The following is a 23,980-nucleotide window of genomic DNA, read 5'->3' on the forward strand; positions in this document are numbered from 1 at the left end:
CACAAATCAACCTCTACCACATCTGTTTCAGCTAAACTAGACACAACTTATCATTCATCAAACTTATCAACCCAAATTCATCAACATCTTTAAAACTGCTTACATTAGTTGATACATATTATCTCCAGATTCATCAAGAAGGTTCATCAACACATCATCACTAAATTCAAATTCCTGATTCCCTTTATTTTCTTAATCTTTGATCTCCACCAAATTATTCCAAAAATTTTCTATAAAATCAACTCTATTTACAAGGTAATCCCTATTACTTCATTGATGACAACTAACTTGTGAACAGTAACTCCTTGTCCTAACTCTGTTCTGACTAGCCTGGTTTCTGTATCTACCTCTCACCTCAGATTGACAGTCTCTCAATGAGACAGTTACCCATTTACTGGGTTATTATTTCTGTTCTCTCCTATCATATCTGCATTCCTCCTTTCTTCATTCCCCCATTGCCTGTTTCTCAGATCATGACCTCTGTCATCACCTCTTCTGTCTTGTCTGTCATAATTATTGCTGTAATTATTACATTTGAAATTATTCCCATGTCTTCTCCTGTTTTTATCGTCTTGTTGATTATGACAGTGCCCCCTATTCTGATGACGGCTGTCCCACTGATTACTATTAGTGTCATATCCATCATTTCTCTCCCATGCCCTATCCAGTTTATCTACGTACTTCAAAAATTACTCTGTTGAATCATCTGGCCCATAGACCAATCTCCATTGAACTCTATTTGGTAATCTACATTTTAGTGTGTCAATCTGATTCAGCTCAGCTAGTGGTTTATCCAAATGTGCTAATGTTCTTAGCTGTCTCTCACAGAACTCCCTTATTCTCAGATTACCTTCTCTGTAACTAGAACAATTTAAAAACTCACTCTTAATCCTAGTTTGCTTGCTCTCTGATGAAAAGTTAGTTAGAAACAGATTTTCAAAATCTTCAAATGACATCTCTGAGTTAACATGTTGGTTAGCCCAGGATAAAGCTTCTCCATCTGAAAACTTCTTAACTAACTTGTCTTCTAAATGATCTGGTATGCTGTGTGTGAAACTATCTTTGCATTGACACAAAAAGTCCACCAGATGGATCTTATGATCTTGCGGGAAATACTTTAAAATCATGCTATTGAACGTATTACCAAACAAAAATTATTACTGAAATTATTAGTGTAAAAATTGCTTACTGGTTTATTGACTATAAAGTTAACTACATTTATATTCTTATTACAACCCTTAACATTCCCACTTACAATGGCTGACTCTTTCTTTATTGTTTCCATTGTTTCTATTAATCTCACCTCAATAACAGTAACCCACTCATCCATTACTTTCAATTCTGTATCAGTAAATTATTGTTTTCTATTATTGTATTTCTGTTTTATTTAATTCCAGTTTTTTATCTAAATTCTGTGACTTTAACTTAAAAAGTATATGAATATACTTGAAATCCTGATCATTCCTGTCTCTTTAATTAATATTTCCTTTGATTCTATTAATCTTAACTCAATAACAGTAACCCACTCATCCATTGCTTTCAATTCCATATCAGTAAATTATTTAAATGAACCTAGTTCAGCTTATGCTTCATCGGCTCTCTCAACAGTACAATTAAGTTTTTTATTACCCTGTGTTAAGTTTTCCTTTATTTCTTTTATACCTTTTCCTGTTTGCTCAAGATTTTGTTCTGATAATTTGTCACCAAAGAATGTTGTTAACTGATCAATAAGGTCTTTTAATAGATCTGGCTGCTGAAATCCCTGAAAAGGTGAACAAATACTGCTTGCATTATTTTCTCGATCCTCTTCCTCCTCAGTAATTAACTCTGTATTTGATGACTGAAGTTGCTATACTTCATTGTTATTATGATCCATACTAACACTCATGTCTATCTCACTTACATTGTTGATGCTCATTTTGAAAAAAAATCTACAAATTCATCATAGAGGTTTTACACATGGCCTAACATGGCTTAGCAAAACCATCTGAAAAACATTACTGATGAAAGTGCTTACCTTTTTTGTTGCATTGCAATGCCAGGCAGTGGTCAGGCAGGCAATTAACGTCCATTGGATTGTCCACAGGTCCTTTCAGTAACTGGCCACAATCATCCACAGTACAAATTGTTCCAACATTTGCAAACCTAAAACTTTCAGACAATGTTAGCACTGCAAACTGTCTTATACACATCCCAGCTCCTACCAACACTTTGTAACATTACTGCTGGAAACATGAGTAAATATAATTATTCAAAACTGCTAAATAGTAAAGTTCACTTTGAAATCTCTTTAAGTAGTCTCACCAAAAATGAATGATAAAAACGTTACCTCCTGCAGGTACAGAACATGTAGTGCTTGTACCAAAAATTTAAACTGAAACTAATAAGTATGAAAATGTCAGCAAAGTTCTTGATGATGTAAACTCAGTGGTAGAATTCAATACTCAACTTTTAGATCTTCATGTCTGCTTTGCTGCTGATATCCTGTTGTCCATAATATGTTGCAGTAAGAAGTTGTATGAATCTTGCCACATCATGGAAATCATCAATAAAAGTTCAGGAGTTGCTATGAATTCTTTTATTTCTGTGTGGGTGTGTGCAGCAATGAAAAATTGGTATTACAAACTGACTACATCTTGACTCTCTCAGGATGGGCCACAATCAGCACAATGACAGTGCCATTGCACATCTATTTATACTTTAGTATCAATCAGTAATATAGTTTAAGGTTCAAATTTACAAAATTACAAAAGAAAATTAATACACAGAGATAAACTGTGGACAGTGTAATTTAGGTACATTATTTCCTGGTGAGTATGTATAGGTAGTTTGTGAAATAAACAATTCAGAAGTGTCGAACAAGATAATATGCAGCAATTAACTATACAAATTACATTTGATTAATTTATAAGCAGGATGTAAGTTGCATCATTTTTCCAACATAAATTTGAATTACAAATGAAATATGCTTTCATTTAATATTAGCCATATAGTTAAAAATGATTGTCAGGGCTGAAAATCTGTATATGTTTACATTTGTAATAAAGGACTGCATAATTTCTCTTTAATTACATATGATGTTGCAAATATAAATTCTAGTAAACCCTAGTAGTCATTAAATAATTTAGCTAATCAGTGGCTTCAATGTTAACAAAAAATATTCCTACTAATTACAGAGTCTGGATATTAAGTATACTTGAATCTGATTTAGTCATGAACCTTCTATTTGGCTCTTAACTGGAACTTCCCTTTTAACTGCTGTGTAATTCACACAATAATTAGTATCAGATTGCAACATTCAAATGTTTGACAAAAAATTTTATATGCATATCTGAGGCTTAAAATACTCTTCATAGGGTGTTCTGTAACATATAACATGTAATACAGCTTAATAATCAGTTTATGTATTTAATATAGAATGATGTGTTCCATTTTGTTGAATAAATCTAGAAATATTAGTACAATATGGAATCATGAGCAAGCATATTGTGAAGCAGTTTATCTTCCAGTTCTCATTTTGAGTTTGGTAATTATACTAGTTCATACAAGATGTATTTAGCCTGCATGCAATAGGGGTGGGAGAAATGTATCAAATCGAAATCCTTTCATGTGAGTGAACTTGGCTTCACTGATCAATCGTAAGATAAATCACACACCTGAGGTCAAATAGCTTTGAATTTCACAGGAGGAGTCCAACGACTGAATTTCGGATTTGAAAATTGCTTACACCATTTGTTATGTAGCATGGTACATACTTTCTTCCTGCTGAAACCATAAGGTTTTCATGTTAACATAGGCATAGTCTTCCAGCTTCTGCACTAGCAATCCTTTTTGTTATATTAGAAAATTGTGATCATTTTATTATGATTTATTGATGTCATCAAATAAATAGAGGAGCAAAGAGAGTAACAGCAAAAGTTAATGACATTCCACAGCAAACATAGTAAACAATACACCCAAGACCATGGAGATTGTGTGGAAGATTCTGTGTTCAGCAATAAATATTCTCTTTGATTACATATTCATGAAGATGAAAATGGTTTTTCTCTGCAATCTTAATGTGTTATGTAATCAATGGTCGAAGGAGTTCCTTTCTAAATAGTTTTAATTAGAATGAGCAGAACTGATTTCATGCACATTTTTTTAAAATAAATAAATAAATGTTCACCCTTTACTATTTCAAGTTAAATGTCAATTACTGTCATGTGAACGAATGATAAAAGCAGTAACTGATACCAACTGACACAGTGTGAAAGTTCTGTTGTGTGTTTCATGAATCCCACAAAATTCTATATAATCTTCTCATGAATGAATGATATGTGATCAAACTATATTAGATCATAATAACATCAATATTTACTACCTGCAGCAGTCTCATTATCACTGTTATTATGAAATAGTTTCCATTTAACTGGTAAATGTATCTCACCATGAATGGCCCTATGCAATACCCTCAATACATTGCATGAGCCAGTCATGGTCACAACAGAGTTCTGCGTAGTTGTGAGTGCATTATGTTGGAGCTATTGAATGTGAACAAATTGTCAATGCTTCTATGATGGGTGCCTTCCTATCCAAGGTAGGCGAAGTGTTTGGTGTTTCAACAGGCATCATATCAAAGATGTATACAGCATACAGGGAAAGCAGAAAAGTCAAAAAACAAACAAAAGTGTGTTTTGAATTAAGATGACAGCTGGTTATTGAAGAGGATTGTGCTGAAAAATAAGAGGACGAGAGCTGCAAAAGTCACTTCTGAACTGAATGTCACACTCTTGAACCCTCTCAGCACCAAACAATTTAAGCTGGGAATTGCAGGGCAAGCTAGAATTGCGAAACCACACAAAATGATGCAAATTCCAGTAACAGAAAATCTGGTGCCATATCCATAAAATCTGGAAGAAAGTCATTTGGTCAGATGAGTTTTGTTTCACACTGTTTCCAACTTCTGGCCAAGTTTATGTCTGCATACACTGCCTCAAGCCTATGATGCAGATTGTTTGCTGCCAATAATTAAATGTGTTGGCATTCACTGATTATTTGGGCACTCATATCGTGATATTCCATGGGCTCTATGGTTACTATGCAATGCTGCATTACTGCCAAGGATTACATGACAGTTTTGGTTGATCAGGTCCATCCCCAGGCACAATATTTGTTTCCCAATTGTGGTTCTGTTTTCTAAGATGACATGGCCCCAGTTCACACAGCACGCATCATCCAGTGTTACCTTTGTTAACACAAGGATGAATCGTCGCAACTCCCCTGGCCACCACAGACACCAGATCTCAATGTTATTGAGCCTTCATGGTCTACTTTGGAGAGAAGGGTGTGTGATCCTTATTGATCTCCACCTTTGTTACCTGAACTTGCAGGAAGAATGGTATAAGATTCCCTTAAAATCATACAGGACCTATATTTATCCACTGTGAGGTGACTGGAAGCAGATCAAAAGCAATAAACCAATAAGGCAAAGAAAATTTGGGCAGACCAAGGCAGCATTGGTGTTATAGTAGGCATACAATCAATGTGTTGACTATGATAATGACAATTGGTATCAAAATGTTTCTCTGTTTCATAAGTATTAAATGACAAGGGACTTGTACCATTGGTAAAAGTTCATTATTGCTGACAATTCATTGCACCATATGTATCTGATTTACATAATAAAGACTGACTTCTCCTTCTGTTTAGTCTCTCTTCGTCCTGATCTCTCTGTTCTTATTTTGCATCTTTCCCTTTCTCAAACACTGTTAGTGACACAACATTCTGCTAATATGTAGAAGGCAATGTCCTGACTGACTGATTAATCATCAGCCAGCACTAACTGCTAGGAACAGAAATTTGAAATTGGGAGATGGTATTGATCTAATACTGTAGGCATTCTTTAAGGTTCTTTTTTTTTAATTCCTTAGGGGGTGAAATAAGGGCTGAAAGGGTTTTTGAAACTATGTCACTATCAAGGCAATTTTGAATCTGGTCCTATGAAAATTGGTATTTTGTTTCTGAATCAAAAATAAAGAAATATGTGGTTCAGTATTTTTCGAAATTTAACCACTGAGGAGGGTGAAGCAATGGGTGCACCTTTTTTTTAAAAAATAAACTATTAAAATGAACTCTTGAAGTATTTTTAAAGTACATCTATGAAGAATAGTATTTTACTTCTCGGTCACAAATGAAAAAATATGTTTTACTGTTTATGGAAATTCAACCCCTATGGCGGTAAAATAGGGGATGAAAGTTTTTATTAAAATATTTCATTATGGATGCATTTTTGAAGCTAAATCTATAAACATTTGTATTTGACTTCTCTGTTAGGAATGAAAAAAATACACATTTCACTGCTTTTGGAAATTCAACTCCTAAGAGAGTAAAATGAGGGATAGATATTTTTAAGAAAATATTTTGTTTTGTTAAAAATATTTTAAAGCTAAATCTATGGAAATTGGTTTTTCATTTCTCAGTTAGATATAAAGAACTATGCATTACGGGATGAATGCTTCATGTAAATATGACACAATAAGAATGCAAAAGGCAGGATTAACAAAAACCTTGGGCTCCAGCTACTGAAATTGCTTCTTGGTCAGAAGTACATTCGGAAAAGATCATGCTTCTATGGCCTTCGTAAGTGTGAAAAGCTTAGAAAATGTCTATGAGAGGAAAGCAGCTGGTGCTAAGCTTATATTCTGTTTTGGATGTAAGATCTTAGCTGTTCAAGGGGCAGCAGTACCATTAATACACAAATTCTTTCTTTACAAGATCACACAAAATGCCAACATGAAAATTTTTCACATTTATTGCTCCTAAATTTTTAGTTCTGAGATCTAGTGTGGATTTCTAAATCAGTAATGATTGCTGTGGTTGCATCTGAAAGACTGTAAACAAGTTGTTGTCTGAAAAGTGATACATACCTCTTGTTATAGTAGTTGTTGTTGTCCTCAGACTGAAGACTGATTTGATGACCTCTTCCTGCTTCTCTGTCCTGTGCAAGCCCTCTCATCTCTGAATAACTATTACAGCCTTCATGCTTTTCAACCTGCATAGCATATTCATCTCTTGGACTTCCTCTTCAATTTTTCCCCTTTATACTCCCTCCAGTACTAAACTGGTGATCTTTTGATGTCTCAGAATGTGTCCTATCAAACGATCCCTTCTTTTAGTCAAATTGTACTACAAATTTCTTTCCTCCCTAACTCTGTTTAGTTCCTCCTCATTAGTTACATGATCTACCCATCTAATCTTCAGTATCCTTCTGCTGCATCTCATTTCAAAAGCTTCTGTTCTCTTCTTGTCAGAACTGTTTACAGACCAAGTTTTACTTCCGTATAAGACTACACTATAGATAAATACCTCCAGAAAAAGCTTCCTAACACTTATATCTATAATCACTCTTCTTTAGAAACACTTTTTTTTTTTTTGCAATTGCATTTTATATTCTTTCAACTTTGGCCATCATCAGTTATTTTACTGCTCAAACAGCAAAATTTATCTTCTACTTTTAGTGTCTCATTTCCTAATGTAATCCCCTCATCATTGCCTGATTTAATTCGACTACATTCCATCACTCTTTTGCTTTTATTCATGTTCATTTTCTATCCTCTTTTCATGACAATGTTCACTCTGTTCAAATGCCCTTCTAAGTTATTTGCTGTCTCTGACAGATTTAAAATTTCATCATAAAACCTCAAAGTTTTTATTTCTTCCTTCTGAACTTTAATATCTTCTCCAAATTCTTCTTTGGATTCCTTTAGTGTTTGCTCAGTATATAAATTGAATATCATCACAGACAGGTTATCAAATGCTTCAAATGGCTCTAGGTCATCAAATGGTTCAAATGGCTCTAAGCTCTATGGGACTTAACATCTGAGGTCATCTGTCCCCTAGACTTAGAACTAAGTAAACCTAACTAACCTAAGGACATCACACACATCCATGCCCAAGGCAGGATTCGAACCTGGGACCATAGCAGCTGCGTGGTTCCGGACTGAAGCACCTAGAAACACTCAGCCACCATGACCAGCTGATAGGTTATCATCCTGTGTCATTCCTTTCTCAATCACTGTTTCCTTTTCATGCCCCTTGACCCCTATAATTGATGTCTGGTTTCTGTACAAGCAGTAAATAGCCTTTTACTCCTTCTATTTTATCCCTGCTACTTTCAGAATTTCAAACAGTGTATTCCAGTTAACATTGTCAACAGCTTTCTTAAAGTCTACAAATGCTATAAATAGACATTTTATTTTTTGTAACGAATTTTCTAAGATGAGTCATAGAATGAGTATCGCATCACATATGCTTTCATGTTAGTATTTTGGAAACCCTGAATTGTTAAACAGATAGTTAGGTAATGTTCACATGTGCTTTAATTGAAATTGGAATGATTATATTCTTCTTGAATTTTGAGGGTATTTCACCTGTCTCATATGTCTTGCACACTAGATGGAACAGTTTTCTCATTGCTGGCTATTCCAAGGATGTCAGTAATTCTGACAGAATATTGTCAACTCCAGAGTCCTTGTTTCGGCTTAGATCTTTCGTACTCTGTCAAATTCTTTTCATGGTATCATATCTCCCATCTTCATCTACTTCCTCTTTCCTTTCTATAATATTGCCTTCAAGTTCATTCTCTTGCATAGTCCCTCTATGTATTCCTTCCACCTATCAGCTTTCTCATCTTTGCTTATATTGGTTTCCCATCCGAGCTTTTAATATTCATACAGCTGTTTCTCTTTCTCCAAAGGCCTCTTTAATTTTCCAATAGGCTATATGTATCTTCCCCCTCATTGTATACACTTCCATATCCTCGCATTTGTCCTCTATCTCTTCCTGCTTACCCATTTTGCACTTCCGGTCATCTTATTTTTAGATGTTCATATTCTCTTTCACCTGCTTTGTTAATTGCATGTTTATATTTTCTCCCTTCATCAGTTAAATTCAGTATCTCCCAAGATATCCAAGGATTTCTACTAGACTTTGCCTTTTTATGTATATGATCCACTGCTACCCTCACTTACTTCATCTCAAAGGAACCTATTCATCTTCCAATGTATTCCTTTCTTCTATTTCAGTCAATCATGGCCCAATGCTCCCTCTGAAACTTTCAACAACCTCTGGTTCTAGCAGATTATCAAGGTTCCATCTTCTTATTTTCCTGCCTTTTTGCAATTTCTTCAGTTTTAATCTGCAGTTCATAACCAATAAATTGTGGTCAGAGTCCACATCTGCACCTGGAAATGCTTTACAGTTTAAAATCTGGTTCCTGAAATCTCTGTTTTACCATTATATAATCAATCTGAAACATTCCAGTTTCTCTATGTCTCTTCCACATATACAACCTTGTTTCATATTTCTTAAACCAAGCATTAGTGATGATTAAAGTAGCTCCATGCAAAATTCTACCAGGTGGCTTACTCTTTCATTCCTTTCCCCCAGACCATATTCACCTACTATTTTTCCATCTCTTCCTTTCCCTTATACCAAATATCAGTCCCTCTGCAATTGAAAACTTTTTCGTTCCTTAACTATCTGAATAACTTCTTTCATTTCATCATATATTTTTTTCAAATTTCTTCATCATCTGTAGAGCTGGTTGGCATATACACTTGTAGTACTGTGGTGGATGTTGGCTTTGGGTCTTTCTTGATAATACATAATTATCATAGTGCATTTTCTTGAGAATTTAAAAAGATTACTGGAGAATGAGATAGCTCATTAAGTATCATAGAGATTACTTGACCTCTCCAATTATAAACCTATCAGTAAATCCTCTTTTAATCACTGAATAGTTGAAAAGATTGCATAAATACAGGTGGAGAAGGCAGCATATCAAATTAATACAGCAATTCAGTGCTCTAGTACATAAAAATCAGCCAGAAAATATATCAATTGTTAGCAGTCTTAAAACATTTGTAATTTGTCTACCTTTTGTATTTTTGAAAATAATGTGTCTCCAAGACCTGCATTCCACGTTCTTCTATTTAACTGCAAAGATTTGGCAACTGATTCACACAGCTACTGAATATTGTAATGTACAACATGTCAGAATTTTAATTATGACAAATATGGTAAAAGAAATATTAAACTCACCAGATTTCCACCTGGCACTCTACATTGCAGTATATATTACAACAAGCCAATAATGCAGGAAATAGTACTCCATTTGTTGCAGTGAATGTTAAGCAGAAAATGCTGCAAAGAAGTAACACTGTAATTATCAGATTCTCCTCTTAAGAGTCTGCTGTCATGATAGCACATCCATGCTGTGGCCCATCCACTCTAGTTGTTTACATTCTAACACTCTCAGTGTGTGACACACCTGGAACCTTCCTCCCCTATCAGTGAAGGAACTATCAATTGGAGGACCCAGATAACTGAAATTTTTGTGCAAAATAGCTTCTGATGCAGGTAGGTAGCATCTCTTTACCTGCAAGATAAAGTTGTATGTTATAATGCTGACACAACTTATCCACCCTATAGCAATTCAGCTGCATTTAGGTAAATCCAAGATCCAGCCAGTGGACTATAAATATTAACAATCTTCTTTTAACCCCCCTCTTAGTTCTTTTCAGTGTCCTCAGAAATCTCAGTAAGTAAAACATGTCAGAATACCGTTTCAAAGAAATGTAAAATCAGGATGCCACACCAAAAACAAACACAACAGTTGCATTAGACACATTGCCATTCGTCAATGCATTAATAAACTTCACTTACAAGTAAGTCCATTTTTTCAACAGTCCCTCCTCCAGCTATTTGCCCCCTGATCTAAAACAAAACTGCACCAAATAATGGCATGTCAGGCTAGATCATCTGAATTGACTCTGAAATTCAAAACAGCTGCTCAGCTACTACTACTACTACTATTACAAAAAAGCTGCTGCTCCATGTGAATGCACCAACTGGGCCAACCTTCTTATCTTCATGAGGGTCTCCAACTTGTCAGTACTTCTCAATTTTGTAGTGTCAGAGCAACTTGTAATATTTGTTATGCATTTTGGCCCATTAGTCATCAACACTGTAGCTGCATAATGCCTGGCTTGTTTCTCACCCAAGAGTATTCTCGTTTGTTCACCTACAGACCTCCAATAGCAACTGTAAACTTGTTCCGCCAGACCACTAATTTCAACTCTGAACAAAAGTTCCCATGATGTCATGAGGAACTGTCGTAATACTCTGTGCAGTGAGATCATTCCCAACTGTCACACTGTGCTCATATTTGGAGAAAATTCCTCTTCCATCTCCCACAGGCTTCTGACAAACAGAGTTTCCCAGCTTCTATGCTGGTAGAAACATTTTCCAAAAATCCTGTGGAGGCTCATTTCTGTCACATCTATGGGGATTTGTTGCACCAAAATTAATGCGTATTAAAATAACTTTTTTGAATTTGAATCTGGATCAAATAATAATTCCTTGGAGAACTCAACCCTTGTGACTTGGAAAGGATATGTCACACTCTATGCTTAGAAGTCTACTATGTTGTCATTTGTTTAAAGACAGTGATCGTATATGTAAATGGAAAAGATGGGAATTATAAATATATTTGATGAAACAGTGGAATATTGGGTACAGAATTTCATGCCCAGTCCAAATCATCAGCAGTTGTAACAGTGTACCATTAACTAACAACACCTACACAAAATATTTCTAGTGTGTCAAAGAAAAGTTCCATATTGTTATAATTCTTTTTGCAGTTCAATGATTACTGTATTAGTATATTACTTATAAGAGAATATTCTGAAAACAGACAAATAATTTTTACCTGTCCTGTGTTAATCATTTGTATTTGATCATTAATTTTTTACTGCCATTACTTTCCATTACTGGTACAGAAAATCCACTGGTTTTCATGACCAAAGATTCCAACCCCTCACTGTCTTGACATAAGTTACTGTTAGGAAAATGAAACTTAATTGTGTGATACTTTCACTTGGTTTAACATTAAGCCTACCAGAAAAGAAGACTTTCAATTTATTTTTGTAGATTTTTATTTCTATTTATATATTTATTGCTGTGTTCAAGATTTAAGTGACAAAAAGAAATTTGACATCAACAAAGTGAAAATACATACATGAAACTTACAGATGTTGTGACATTAGGTTTACCATCTTACAGACAAAGGTTTTATTGGTGATAAAAATGATGCTGAATAGAACTGGAAATATTCTATTCGACTTCATTGGCAACATTTGTGACTATCACAGCAAATGAAAATGGAAGTGTCAGTGTGGAGCCACAGTGTCCTTCATTTCATTGCAGTGTGTCTTATTTGTTACATGTAACTTAAACTCATGTCACATTTGTGTATCATTCACATGGTACTACACTTCTGAAAATTTGTGTTGAAGTATAATGTTACATACAGTATTGAAATAAATGTACTTGTTAATAATGGATGACAAATTTTTCTGCAGTACATCATGTTTCCTGTCCTGATTATGTTGCAGTCCAAAGCTTTAGCTGTTACACTTCTGATCTGCAGAAACAGTGTGTAGGCTGCTTTTATAGGTCATTGTGGTTAATTACAGATTTCTTGTTTAATTCTCACACCTGTTTGTTAGTTTCCTTAAAGCTATTGTCATGTTCCTGTCACAACAGACGTATCTCACAATTAATTGTTAAAAATATTGAAACAGAAAGTTGCTTGTCTTTTTAAGTAAATGTTTGTCTCTGTCCATAATCTATGTGCTAGATGATTTTAACCCCTTTCTAAATTCAGTTTTGAACTAAATAAAGACATATCAATCAAATTAAGGTATATCTACTTAAAATATTTGCAGCTGTAATATTACAATATCTGTTACTGCTACATCTGTGAAACATTCAGCCTTCCACAAATTTCTCATTTTTTTTGGTATACATTGTGTATTTCTTATTGCAGGCTTGTCAGAAGGTGAATTTTCACTGGCTTCCTGCAATGCTCTAAGTTAGGATGTACATCCATATAAAGAAAATTTTAATATCACCATTTCTTTGTTTTTGTCTGTGTAGAGTTCCCTGATTTGAAGTATGCACCTACACTCAAAGGTGAGTGGCAAGATGGCATCATTACATTTGCCTGTTCAAAACTTACTTCTTATGCACACAAACCTGTACCCTTCTTGTTGAGTGTGCAACACATAACCTAATTTCACTAATGATTTTGTTGTCATGCCACAGATCCAGTTTCTGTTAATGTAATTAAGTTAATTTTGAAATTGTTTTTTTATTCTTTGTTACTTCCAATCTCTCGGGTACCGTCCAATTAATTGCAATTTTATTCTTTTTTTTTTTTAAAGGTGTAATTTATCTACTTTTGGAATGATAATATAAAAGTTAATTTCAAAGACTACATCTATTTCATATGCAACTTACATGTCATTTAGTTGTGAATGACCTATTAACATACAGAAGTAATGAAGAAAGATTGTCAACAGTGAGTCAAATTTATACAGTTATTTGTTCCTCAGGTGTTGTTGGTATACATTGTATATTGCTTATTGCAGGCTTGTCAGAAAGTGAATTTTCACTGGTTATCCCATATTTTTTGTTCAGATGATGATTCTGTATATTTGTAGTAAATAGTTACTGTGACAAGTTCATATAAAGAACAAGTGGTGCCATAAAGGAGCTGCAACACTCTATTCTGCTTTCGATGTCCTTCAATAACTATAGTTCCAGCAGTATTTGTTTATTGTTATCCTCCACTTTGTCATTTACAGTTCGCTCTTTTTGCATAATTGTTAAGTTTGTCACAGATTACCATCCTATGCTTTCCCCCACTGTATCTAGCACAACCTGCATGCCCCATTTCAAGCATCATACTGCTTTGTTACCCCCTCATCTCCCAATGATCCACATTATGGTGTTTCATACATGTGCATTAAATCCATGTTCCCTTATAATAAAATTTTGCTTTGGTTACTGTTTACAAGCCTGAATTATTTTATATTGTTATTTTATTTCTTTTAATGGTACATCACTTCACTATCCTTGGAGTTCTTTTTTATATGTGATTGCTTCTTGTCATGATTTCCCTTCTATTTAAAGACACTATTGTACACATCATGCCTTATTTTAATATTTATTTTGACATTTACATGACCTCTGTTTACATTATTTCAAATGTGGAAATTCTTCCTCAAATATATTTTCATAATCTTCTTAATCTCACTCTCTCTCTCTATCTCTCCCTCTCCCTCTCCCTCTCCCCCTCCCCCTCCCCCTCTCCCTCTCCCTCTCTCCCTCCCCCTCTCCCTCTCCCTCTCCCTCTCCCCCCAGAAATTAATTTTTTTGTAAGACTTAAAATGTAGCTTCTTGCCAGACATAAGTATTGATATAGTTGCTTTATTCCTATTTGCAGCTCTTTTCTGTACTCTATCAGTTCATGATCTGCAAAAGCCAAGTGCAGCTCTACTGTAATTAAATGAAAGGAAAGTAACTCTGTATGTTCTTCCTCCTACATAATGACTGCAGATTAGTTACTTTGAATAGCAACACCAGTACTAAAAAGAATGCCCGAATTATTCGATATTTATTCTTTATTAATGTTACACTACAGGCAACAGTAAAATGGACTTTAGCATAATGCGTTAACTTGAAAATGACATGATATTAACTGATAAATAAATAATAACTGATCAGAAGTGCTTACTGAGTAACACTGGTTAGAAAGTGTTGATGCAAAAAAAAAAAAAAGAGTTCACTCGAGCTATAGCACCGTGACAACAAGTGGACAGTGAAAAAGAGCAGAAGTTCATAAGCTGAGCTATAAGTGTCACAACATTACTATTGAGATTCATGTCAAAGATACCATCAGTCATTTTTCTTCATTGTCAATAATATGTCTGAATTGCCCTCATAAAAATAAATAACACATTAAAAATGTTGTTATGACATTTTGTCATTAAGGTGATCCTAACATTTATTGGTACCATTGACCAGTTTTAAAATGTTCTTATTACTGTCTATTTCAGTGGCAGCTTGTATGTAAAAGGAAGATGTTGGTACCAACATCTCAGTTATTCTACCTGCTGGGAGTTTTGTTTGGCGGAATCCTTTTTAAATATTTAAGCCAAGTATGGTCACCTCGTCTGATTCTCATTGGAGGAATGATAGTACAAATTATTTCTGGTGTTGGTGTTGCAGTTTCTCCATATTTCACTCTACATTGTGCACTCCGCTTTGTCACTGCTCTTGCTTGCACACAAATGTTCACTGCTGGCTACAACATCTGTGAGTACTGTACATGTGATCACTGGATAATGTAATTTTTCATTGAATTGCTTGAAGACTGTGACATGTTATTGTTTATTAATAGGCACATCATTAATGGAAGGGAAAGCAAGAACAGTGGCTGGATGTTGCTATGAACATCTTTGGTCTGTTGGTGTCATAACACTAGCATGTATTGCAGGCCTTTGTAGAGACTGGCGTCATTTGCAGCTTGCTATCTCATTACCAACTGTTCTCATTCTCTTACTCTTCAGGTACTGTATAAACCATGCTCATAAGAAATTTCTTAAAATATGTAATATTATAATGCAATATAATGTCACAGTTATGTTGCTCTGCTAACTCTGGTGTTGACTGGTTACAGCCAGCTGCAGATGACATATGTGACCAGTAGCTCGAATGTTATGATTATTTTCTGCCATTTCTGTGTTTGCATTTCTGATTTATTGAACATCTTTGACACTTATCTGTTCCAATTTCTGGAAGCTCCTTATTTATCTGAAAGCAGTAAGGGGATGGTGAGGAATGGTAAGCTATTGCGCCAGATACAGTTACCAAAATTTAAACAAATCACTTTATTTAAACAAGCAAAAAATAGCTTTCACTCAAGACAAACTCTGAGACAAACTTAGAAAACATCAGATTAGAACAGCATCTACCACCAATATTTATTAATGAGACTTTACCAAAAGGCAACTACTGGCAAAACTTACTAATAACCAAAACACACCAAAATTTACTTCTGTGATTTTATGAAAGCAACACTCTGCACTTTTAATCAAACAAACTAATGACATTAGTATTAATAATCACTGCCAACAATATTTACTACTACAACTTATAAAAAGCAATTGTTACCACAGCAAATTTGAACAACCACTGCCAACAGAATTTACTACAAAAGCTCAAGAAAAACAGCTGCTGGCACAATTTAATAGATTGATCAAATGGGCACAAACTTAAGCAGCAACTACCAAAAACAGGACCATAAAGAACTATCGATGTAATTAAAATTTAGTTTAACTCTGCAGTTTAAACTGAACTTTAAATTTAATTCAGACAGGGCTAGTCCACCAAAATACCGGAGGAAATGCAAGGGATAGTCAGAAGTAAGTTCCAATCAACTGCAAAATGGAAACTGCTGTGAAAATGACAAAGCTTTATTTGCAGCTACTTATCTACATAGTTGCTGATCCTACTTAAGACATCTGTCATAGCATTGCCAGTGCTTTCTGCCAATTCTCTGTGCTGGTCTACAGCTAATTATCTGTGCCAGAAAGTTGTCTTCTTAGCCAGCTGTTCATGTTAGCAGACATGAAATTCAGAGGGAGCCATTTACAGGCTGTATTTTGGGTGATCAAACACTTCCCATTGAAAGCTCTTCAGGAGCATCTTCATTGCCCCTGCAGAATGTGGCTGACCATTGTTTTGAAGAAGGAAATGCATAACACTTATGTTATGTGGGCTGCATAGCTTCAGCTGAAATTTCTCATGAGGCCCTCGTACCTCGTGAGAGACACTAACACTCTTGCCATCTTTACATGCTCAGTGTGCACTCAACACTGAGAAGAGTGATTTGATGCAATTGACAGGTGTATTAGAGACACTGCCCAACACATCTGTGGAAAGCTTCATCAGATTTTCACAGTCGTTTCATTGCGTGACCAATCAGAACTTGCTTTCCGAATAGCCCTTGTAAGTTTCCTAGTACAGAACCAGCAGGTTCAATTAAATATTCAAATTCTAACCAAATGGTACAAACTTTGTAACACACAAAACAGATGAACAAGCTAAAAATTACTAAAATATACATATACAGAATAGAACAACTTGAGGTTAAAAGAGCCACTCATACAAAGTGTGATAAGCAACCTTAAATATAATTTAACTACACATCACAGTAGTGACTTAACTCATTTTAGCTTTAAATTTTGAATGGGACTCTCAAAGAACATATTAGGATTTTTCCAACCACTCCACTAATACTGCAAGATCACTTACATAGAGTTACTAGAAAACCACTTAATAAACAACCTGACACAACTAGTTCACTGATTATACTGTACTTCTGACAAAACTGGGGGTAACCAGGATGGCGAGGAACATGGGTGACAAGATCACATAACAACATAACACCTGCTAAAACAAGGAATAAATAAATGTATAAGCTCTTGAGCTTTAAATCACCCAAAACAGAATCTAAAAGATGGGACAGCTCTGCAGCTCCTGTGGTCAGTCCAAAAGGGACTCAGTTGTACTTAAATTCCAATCCATCCAGGAAGTGGTCAAGGGCTTGGACTCTTCTGCTAGTGGTACCTGATGAAAAGCCTAACACACATATTTATCTTGCTTATGCTATGAGGTGTATAGGCAAAGGGTACATAAGTGCACAAATTTTCTGTGCTGTTATGGACTTACCTCCCACTGCAAGGTTTGACAGGTACAATAAAATTATTCTACAGACTTTAGAAGAAGTATCAAATGATAGTATGAAAAATGCTGTTCAGGAAAGTGTAGACATGAATGACAGCAATACATGTACAGTGGCGGTCAAAATAATAGAGCCACCTGGCAAAGGTTTGGAATAAAGTGCACATTTATTACTTGACATGTTTGAACTATGATGGAAACCATTACAACCGAGTCACATTGTACTATAGTCAGTTATATCGATAACACAACACAAAATAATCAGTAATAATCGATAATATTCAAAAGAATACCAGACCACAGGGTCAAAAAAATAGAGCCAATTGAAACAAATATATTGTACTTGATCTCAGTCTTATGAAACGTAAAGGAACAGTCTTTTTTGCATAGGACTGCATTAGTACTTCGTGGGGTAACCCTTATTTTTGAGGATTGCCCTGCACCTCTTACCCATAGAGTCTACTAAACGCCTGCATTCGTCACTACTGATCGCATACCAGGCTCTCTGGATTTCTTCCCACAGTTTTTCTGACGATGTAGCTTTTGAGCGGTCAATTCTCTTGTCTAAGATCTCCCATAAGTTCTCAATGGGTGATGCGTCAGGGGACTGAGGTGGCCTCTCTAATACTTCAATATTGTGCTCTTGAACAAACTGCCTTATGATCCTTGCAGTATGCTTTGGATCGTTATCGTGCTGAAATTTCCATTTCAGCGGCATTTCCTCTTCAGCATAAGGCAGCATCACATTTGCCAAGATGTCTTTGTACATTTCTGCGTTCATTATGCCGTTGATACGGTGTATTGGACCAATGCCGTACCACGAAAAACATCCCCATACCATAACACTTCCGCCACCGTATTTCACAGTTTTTAAAGTGTACTTGGGATTAAATTCCTGGTTTGGTGGGCGGCGCACATAGACTTTTCCGTCTGAGGCAAACCTATTAAACTTGGATTCATCGGGCCAAAGGATGTTCCTCCACCAAGTATTAGGTTTTTGTTCATTTCTCCGGGCAAAGGCTAACCTTTTCCGAACATTAGCTTGTGAAACATGTGGCTTCTTTCTTGCAATGCGCCCATTCAATTTTGCAGATCTCAGTCGTCTTTGAATCATTGAGGTTGATGGTTGAACATCATGTTCGTCGCTAAACAAAATGGCTTTCAGTCGTGGTGTTGACAAAAATGGGTCTTTCTTCACTTCCCTAGTGATGAGTCTGTCTACGCGAGGAGTAGTTACACGAGGTCGCCCCCTGTTCTCCACCTGCGGCTTTGTTTGTTTTGACCGTCTCATGGCGTTCTGGACTCGTTTTCGCGAAACGTACAAGACATTGGCTATTTTATTCATGGACATCCCACTTTTGAACATCCGGAACATTACTATACGCTCATCTTCACTGGTATGCTTTGCTCTGCCCATCTAGACGAATGTAAACAAAACCACACGTCAATTTACATACAAAACAACTGCATAAAAATCAATTTAAAGGCACATGTGTAAAGCGCCTCTATTATTTTGACCCATAAGATTCTTACCTTTATGCCTCTTTTCACACGTCTAGCTCAAACGCTTCCTTTCGGACGACTAAAGATAGCAGCAACGTCTTCCCTGATGTTGTCTACAAGGGACTGACAACACGGCACTCGTGGCGATTTCGCGAACTAATAGATATCCTAGTTCTTAATCTCGTCAATAGAGGTGGCTCTATTATTTCGACCGCCACTGTATGTCTGCAGCCCTGGATGCATCATGGCAATGAAAAGGCCATAGTTCCCTAAATGGTGTAGTGACAGCTGTGTCCTTGGAAAGTGGTAAAGCCATTACCAAGTATTGTCATGGCTGTACAAGTGGAACTGAAAATCATACATGTTTGATTAATTTTAGTGGTTATAGTGGAGGGATGGAATCTGTAGGTGTTGTGACGATATTTCACAGGTCAGTGGAGAAATATGGTGTGACGTATACGTCTTACCTAGGAGATGGAGACTCAAAAAGGTACCAAACAGTTTATGAATCTAAACCTTATTCTGACACAAAAATTGATAAAATGGAATATGTTCGACATATCCAGAAAAGTATAGGTACAAGGCTGAGGAACATGAAGAGGAATTTGAAGGGAAAGAAATTAGCTGATGGTAAGTGTATTCATGGACGTCATTGGCTTACAGACGAAGAAACAGACAGATTGCAGTATTATTATGGACAAGCTATGAGGCAAAATAAAAATGACCTAGAGGGAATGAAAAAGGCGGTATGGCCTACCTTCTTGTATAAACCCTCCACAGATGACAACCTATTTCATGTAAACTGCCCACCTGGCAGTGAGTGATGGCGTGGCTACCAGAGGTCTGTTACTCAAGGTGAGATCTACAACCATAAACATGTTTGCCATTTGCTATAATGGAAGTTATAAAACCTATATATAGGGATCTTAGTAACACAAGATTATTAGAGAAATGTTTACATGGTAGGTCTCAAAATCCAAATGAAAGTTTCAACAATTGCATATGGGAACAGATAACAAAAACTGCCCTAGTAGGACTAAAGACTATGAAAATAGGTGTGCTAGATGCTGTTCTATGTTTCAGTGATGGTGCAGTGTGAAGGCTTAATGTTATGGAAATGATAGGAGTGCCTGGTGGACAAATATGCAAAGATCTCTAAAGCTCTAATAGCCATTGACTGAAGGAGACTCTTCTAAGCAGAAAAATCAGTGGTGGAAGCCACTAAAGAAGCAAGAATAAGGAGGAGAAGTGTGAAAAAGAGAAGGGAGGAAGAACAACACAGGAAACAAGATGAATATGGACCAGGGGTGCATTAGTGCCATGCAAGTTTAATAGAGAAAGCAAGTTTTAACTTTAACTTGAATTTCAAAAAAGTTAAATTATTTCATGTTCTGGTACACTTTGGCTAAAAACTATTAAAGACAGAGAGCTGAAATTTTGTTTACTGCCTTAAAACATGCTTAACTAAAAAGTAGACTACACTTACGATTTAACTTTGAAAATAAAATTCTTTTTTGAGCAAAAACCTAAATTCATTTCCAAAATTTTTGATAGTCATACTTAAAAATTTTTATACCACAATTTATGATAGCACCATCTTTTCAATAGTCTACTTTAAACATAATAGTGTAAAGAACTTACAGGAAAAAACTAAAGCTTCTATTATATTTGTATTTTGAGTAATGTGTACCTATGAAGTACATAAATAATTAGCGTGATTTATTTCACTTGCATCAAAAAAAATACAATAAAAAAAAGTGTGAGAGCTAAAGCTGTGGGTCATACATAAATTTTTCCAAAAGGATGTCTTAAAAGATGGTAAGCATTATATGGGCTTCCAAATCTTATTCATTGAGCGACACTGTTGAGGAAACTGACAATTTTTTCAAGGTTTCCCATGGTATACATGGGCTAGTCTTGTTAAGAAATTCCTAACAAAAACAACTTGACAAGTGACTTTCCAATAGTCTTTGGCAGAATATACCTAATGACATTCTTTCCATGATGGCATTAGCAGTTACTCTACTTAGTTTCTACTCTGAGACAAGGGATACATGACCTGGAATATCATAGTATCTGTAAGGTGCAACACCATAGCCTGATTCTGCAGTTGGACCATTCATCATAACAAATCAAAAATTTGCTCATCAGTGTCCATAGTCAATCTAGAAATCTATGAATTACAGGCAGAATAGGAATTGGCAGTTTATTAAACAAATTCCAAGTATGCAATCTATCTCCTTCTCTTGTACCAACTGCTTTTGAATCACCACATTCCCTAGGATCAGAATCCCTTTCTCTAACCGTATTAATTTGCCTGTTCAGCAAACTTCCTTGAGTTGCAGCTTAATTACTTTATCACGTAAAGGTTAAATTACTAATTTCTATTTAGGATCAGAGATAATGATGCTGAGGTCTTCAAAATGGTTAATGATACGATTTAACTGTACCTGCATCGCAGTACTTGTGCGCGAATGGGGGTACTACTCTACAATAACTGTCGGGGACGGCCAGCTTGTCCCACGCATCACCTGATCGGACTACGGCTGTGGCTGCCCGGGATACTGCCCACATTGAGGCTGACCCCTCACCCGTGGTAGAGTGGGAGGTCGTCTCGAGGTGTGGCAGGGGGCGAAAGACATTCCGGAGGGCTGAACGGAAGGCCTCTCCAGTTTGTCTAACGAACCGGTTTCAGGCTCTGTCTCCAGCTGATACTGATCTTCGGCCGGACATGGCTGCTTGTCCTGTTCCAGAGGTTGCCCCTCAGTCTGCAAGATCTGGGTGGTCAAAGAGGGTGGGCTTACTGGTACTTGGGAGCTCCAACATCAGGCACTTAATGGGGCCCCTTAGGGATATGGCAGCAAGAGAGGGGAAGGAAACCAATGTGCACTCCATGTGCATACCGGGGGATAGTCATTCCAGATGTGGAAAGGGTCCTTCTGGATGCCATGAAGGGTACAGGGTGTACCCATCTGCAGGTGGTCGCTCATGTCAGCACCAATGATGTGTGTCACTATGGATCAGAGGAAATCCTCTCTGGCTTCCGGCGGCTATCTGATTTGGTGAAGACTGCCAGTCTCGCTAGCAGGATGAAAGCAGAGCTCACCATCTGCAGCATCGTCGACAGGATTGACTGCGGACCTTTGGTACAGAGCCGTGTGGAGAGTTTGAATCAGAGGCTTAGACGGTTCTACGACCATGTGCGCTGCAGATTCCTTGACTTGCGCCATAGGGTGGTGGGGTTTGGGGTTCCGCTGGATAGGTCAGGAGTCCACCACACACAGCAGGCCGCTACATGGGTAGCAGGGGTTGTGTGGCGTGGACTGGGTGGTTTTTTAGGTTAGATGGCCTCGGGCCAGTACAGAAAGGGCAACAGCCTCAGAGGGTGTGGGGCAAAGTCAGGGCATGCGGGGACCAAGCAGCAATCAGTATTGAAATTGTAAACTGTCGAAGCTGCGTTGGTAAAGTACCGGAACTTCAAGTGCTGATAGAAAGCACCGAACCTGAAATCGTTATAGGTACGGAAAGCTGGCTGAAGCCAGAGATAAATTCTGCCGAAATTTTTACAAAGGCACAGATGGTGTTTAGAAAGGATAGATAGCATGCAACCGGTGGCGGCGTCTTTGTCACTGTTAGTAGTAGTTTATCCTGTAGTGAAATAGGATAGTTCCTGTGAATTATTATGGGTGGAGGTTACACTCAACAACCGAGCTAGGTTAATAATGGGCTCCTTTTACCCCCGAGCTCCTGACAGTGGCAGAACAACTGAGAGAAAACCTGGAATACATTTCACATAAATTTCATGAGCTTGTTATAGTCTTAGGTGGAGATTTCAATTTACCAGATATAGACTGGGACACTCAGATGTTTAGGACGGGAGGTAGGGACAGAGTATCGAGTGACATTATACTGAGTGCACTATCCGAAAATTACCTCGAGCAATTAAACAGAGAACCGACTCGTGGAGATAACACCTTGAACCTACTGATAACAAATAGAACCTAACTTTTCGACTCTATAAGTGCAGAACAGGGATCAGAGTAATAGAAGGCAGATTTCAGACTACCTAACAGATCAAAACGAAAATTTCTCTTCGGACACTGACAATGTTGAGTGTTTATCAAAAAAGTTCAAGGCAATCGTAAAATGTGTTTTAGACAGGTAGGTACCAAGTAAAACTGTGAGGGATAGGAAAAACCGACCGTGGTTCAACAACAAAGTTAGGAAATTACTGTGAAAGCAAAGAGAGCTTCACTGCAAGTTTAAATGCAGCCAAAACCTCTCAGACAAACAGAAGCTAAACAATGTCAAAGTTAGTGTAAGGTGGGCTATGCGTGAAGTGTTCAGTGAATTTGAAAGTAAAATTCTATGTACCGACTTGACAGAAAATCCTAGGAAGTACTAGTCTTACGTTAAATCAGTAAGTGGCTCAAAACAGCATGTACAGACACTCTGAGATGATGATGGCATTGAAACAGAGGATGACACACGTAAAGCTGAAATACTGAACACCTTTTTCCAAAGCTGTTTCACAGAGGAAGACCGCACTGCGGTTCCTTCTCTAAATCCTCGCACAAACGAAAAAATGGCTGACATCAAAATAAGTGTCCAAGGAATAGAAAAGCAACTGAAATCACTCAACAGAGGAAAGTCCACTGGACCTGACAGGATACCAATTCGATACTACACAGAGTACGCGAAAGAACTTGCCCCCTTCTAACAGCCGTGTACTGCAGGTCTCTAGAGGAACGGAAGGTTCCAAACGATTGGAAAAGAGCCCAGATAGTCCCAGTCTTCAAGAAGGGTCATCGAGCAGATGCACAAAACTATTGACCTATATCTC

At 36.7% G+C, this 23,980-nt stretch overlaps 1 protein-coding gene across 2 annotated transcripts in view; it reads left to right on the forward strand.

Annotated features, from left to right (window-relative positions):
• Positions 1 to 23,980, forward strand: part of LOC124595871 (organic cation transporter protein-like) — a 321,547-nt gene that overhangs the window by 217,948 nt on the left and 79,619 nt on the right. For both annotated transcript variants that reach the window (XM_047134777.1, XM_047134778.1), the window contains 2 exons: positions 14,946 to 15,204; positions 15,290 to 15,458. In XM_047134777.1, coding sequence (XP_046990733.1) covers positions 14,946 to 15,204; positions 15,290 to 15,458 — 428 coding nt within the window. The remainder of the gene's footprint in view (positions 1 to 14,945; positions 15,205 to 15,289; positions 15,459 to 23,980) is intronic.

Source organism: Schistocerca americana, chromosome 2 (assembly GCF_021461395.2).
Source record: "Schistocerca americana isolate TAMUIC-IGC-003095 chromosome 2, iqSchAmer2.1, whole genome shotgun sequence".
Lineage (NCBI taxonomy): Eukaryota > Metazoa > Arthropoda > Insecta > Orthoptera > Acrididae > Schistocerca > Schistocerca americana.